Source organism: Salvia splendens, unplaced genomic scaffold (genome assembly GCF_004379255.2).
Source record: "Salvia splendens isolate huo1 unplaced genomic scaffold, SspV2 ctg429, whole genome shotgun sequence".
Taxonomy (NCBI): Eukaryota; Viridiplantae; Streptophyta; class Magnoliopsida; order Lamiales; family Lamiaceae; genus Salvia; species Salvia splendens.
In genome coordinates, this window is record NW_024599079.1 from 1 (window position 1) to 3,200 (window position 3,200).

The 3,200-nt window shown below is 41.4% G+C and overlaps 1 protein-coding gene across 1 annotated transcript; it reads left to right on the top strand.

Moving 5' to 3' along the window:
* Window positions 1-1,115: 1,115 nt before the first annotated feature.
* LOC121790166 lies at window positions 1,116-2,982 on the top strand. Its single transcript, XM_042188442.1, has 5 exons — window positions 1,116-1,403; window positions 1,487-1,550; window positions 1,616-1,711; window positions 1,828-2,037; window positions 2,445-2,982. The coding sequence occupies exons 1-5, from the start codon at window positions 1,116-1,118 to the stop codon at window positions 2,555-2,557; spliced, it is 771 nt and encodes a 256-aa protein (XP_042044376.1). The 3' UTR covers window positions 2,558-2,982.
* The last annotated feature ends 218 nt before the right edge of the window (window positions 2,983-3,200 follow it).

Consider the following 3,200-nt stretch of genomic DNA (forward strand, 5'->3'; position numbering starts at 1 on the left):
TTTCACCAGAAATGGCTTTATTTCTGCCCATTCATGTTGGTCGGTGTGTATGGTTTATTTCGTATGGACCCATATAATTGATGAAGCCCGCACTGTATGTCGCTTAAATGCCATAAATAAATTCAAATGAAAAGGCGTGGTTTTTTTTGGAACAAAAATTAAACCAAAAATGAGAAGTGCCCTTCCCAAATTACCCCTCCCATTTTTCCCCCTTTCTCGACACACATTTGAATATTCCAGAATTTTTGAAGTACCTAACCCTAGCCAGCGGTGGTGTCGAAGCTCTCATCCGTTTCCAAGCTTTATTCACGCCGTCAACAAGGTGATCGGAAGCTCTCATCTTGTTTCCAAGCTTTATTCACGCCGTCAACAAGGTGATCGGAAGCTCTCATCCCGTTTCCAAGCTTTGATTTTGTGTTTGGGTTGAATCGGGTACCAATTTCTAGTACCCCGCGATTGCAACGTCGAGATTTTTCTTCCTATCAGGTGATAAGGGAATTTGATTTTTTTAGGTTGCTGGAAAACCACCATAGCTACACCTACGACGTAAAAAAAACGGAGCACTTACAAAGGTACATACTGCCCTTTCGTGGTGAGCATATTTGGTGGGCATTTGAGCTTGAATTTGTAATTATATCTGTATGCTTTGGTGTGCTAACTTCATTATGTGGGGTGCTTTGATTATCTAGCCCGACATAATATGAGCCTTTGTGTTACATCTAATTTTGAATTTAATTCCATCATTCCCATTGTTCTTCCGTTTTTGCTGAATTTTTTTTGAATGTGTGCATATGTATCATATTGATAGATTAGTCAGGAACTTATTTGGTGATCAGCCTACCAAACATTTTACACTACCATTACGCCATAGCCGCGATGAGAACTCCAATTAATTCCGCTCGATTACTGATGATGCTCGAAGACATCATGCTATTATACCGGGTAGAGAGCACAATTCTCGTACAACGTTACATCAGAGCCCGCACAAAACGTGCTAGGCGTAGGATCATTGAACATGCGAGGCAGTACAGCTTGATAAGTAAGGTCCCTCAGCAATTGATACACTTGGAACGACTCATTCATGTCACTGATGTGGACTGCATTCTAACTTAAGAATGGATCGCAACACATTTGGGAAGTTGTGTCGCATCCTCACTGAGCAGGGAGGTTTATTAACAGGGAAATGCTTAGGTATTGAAGAACATGTGGCGATTTTTGTTGGTGTCTTAGCGCATCACAATAAAAACCGCGTTGTTCGTTTCAGTTTTTTTAGGTCTGGTTCGACAGTGTCCCATTACATGAACAAGGTTTTAGGGGCTGTTTTGAGTCTCCACAGAGTGTTATTGTCGAAGCCTACACCCGTGCCTGATGATTGCATTTATCACAGATGGAAATGGTTCAAGGTATTTAATGTTTCCCCCAGCAACATGAATTTATTTTAAGCTCGGTTTCTGTAAATGTTTGTAAACGGTTGTTGTTCTTGTAGGGCTGTCTCGGTGCACTCGACAGTACACACATCAATGTACTGGTTAGCAACAGTGACAAACCGCGTTATCGCACGCGAAAAGGGTCTATTGCAACGAACACCTTGGCTGTTTGCGATCGCAATATGCAGTTCGTTTATTTCCTACCTGGTTGGGAGGGTTCGCCGGCGACTCTCGCGTACTCAGGGATGCTGTGGCGCGACTCAACGGCCTAAGAGTTCCACAGGGTATGCAGCATACCCTGCTCTATCCTTTTTGTGAGGGCAGTGGATGTTATTTTTAGGGTTTTCATGTACTGGGTTGAACTAATGTAGCATTTTCATTCATTTGTGGACCGTTTCAGGCTGTTACTATTTATGTGACAATGGCTACGCCAATAGTAACGGTTTTTTGACGTCGTACAAAGGGGTTCGATACCACCTTAAGGAATGGGGCATAGGGAATGCACAGCCACAAAATCCGAAGGAATTGTTCAACATGAGGCACAACAAGGCTAGGAATGTAATTGAGAGAGCCTTTGCTGTTTTGAAGATGTGTTGGGGGATATTACGTAGTGCGTCTTTTTACCCAATTCAAACACAAATCAGGTTAATCATGGCGTGTTTCCTTCTCCATAATTTTATTCACCGCGAGATGAACAATGACCCCTTATAAGCAGCGGTTGATGGAGAGAGCGCAACAATCACCCCTAATCAAGATTATATCCAGCATGAATATATAGACTATGTAGACCCAACTCTAGAATGGACTCAATTCAGAGACTCCATTGCAATGACCATGTGGAACAATAGATTGACTTTGTTGCTATCATATTATTAGATCCACCCAGACTTTGTTAACAACTTTGTACTTGAACAATTTAAATAGCACTGCATTTTGTTCTAGTTATGTGTTGGCATAAGCATATTCAGAGTCCGATTGTACTACACGTTGACTTTTTCCAATCTAATGTATTAACAGATTGTCTTGGGCGACGGCATACTCGAATGCAGATGTGGCAGGGGGGAGATGGAGTTGCGTCGTGCAGGGAAAACGGCAGTCAATGCAGGAAGATACTACTTCAAATGTCCTGACAAACTGAACCATGTTGGATCATTTCAGTGGTACGACGAGTCTATCCGGGGGCTAGGAGGGAAAAGTGGCTTAGAAGGCCAGGGAAGAACACTTCTGGCTGAGGAACATAGTTCTAATGCCAACTGCAGTGCGGTCGAATATAAAGGCTGTGGCCATTGCTGCCGCGCTTCAAACCCGCACGATTTGAAGACCCTAATGCAGCTTAGGTTCATGGCCGTCGTGTTGGTAGTAGTAGGAATAATTATAGGCAGGCTTCTGTAAACTGTCTCTTAGTCAGCACTGGGGTGCACTTTTTGTTAATTATGTCAGTGTATATGATACTTTCTAGTGATACTTTTGTATTTTGACAGATGACATTTTGTTGTTGTATGTAATATCATCAGTAGATGATTCCGGTGGGTATGAAAGGGTATGTTTATCTCAATGGGGAGACAAATGAAACAATGGAGGTGTTTTTTATTTCTCTAGTTTGTTCTTAGTCTTCCAATATATTTTCAAACCAAATTAATTAAATAATTGTTTTCTTAAACAGTGCAATATCAATAATTACGATTTAATTAAGCTATTAATTTTATATATTAATTAGCAACATGAATTTGGGTTAGAATTAGGATTCGAGGGTGGTTTTTGCATGCAGGGTGT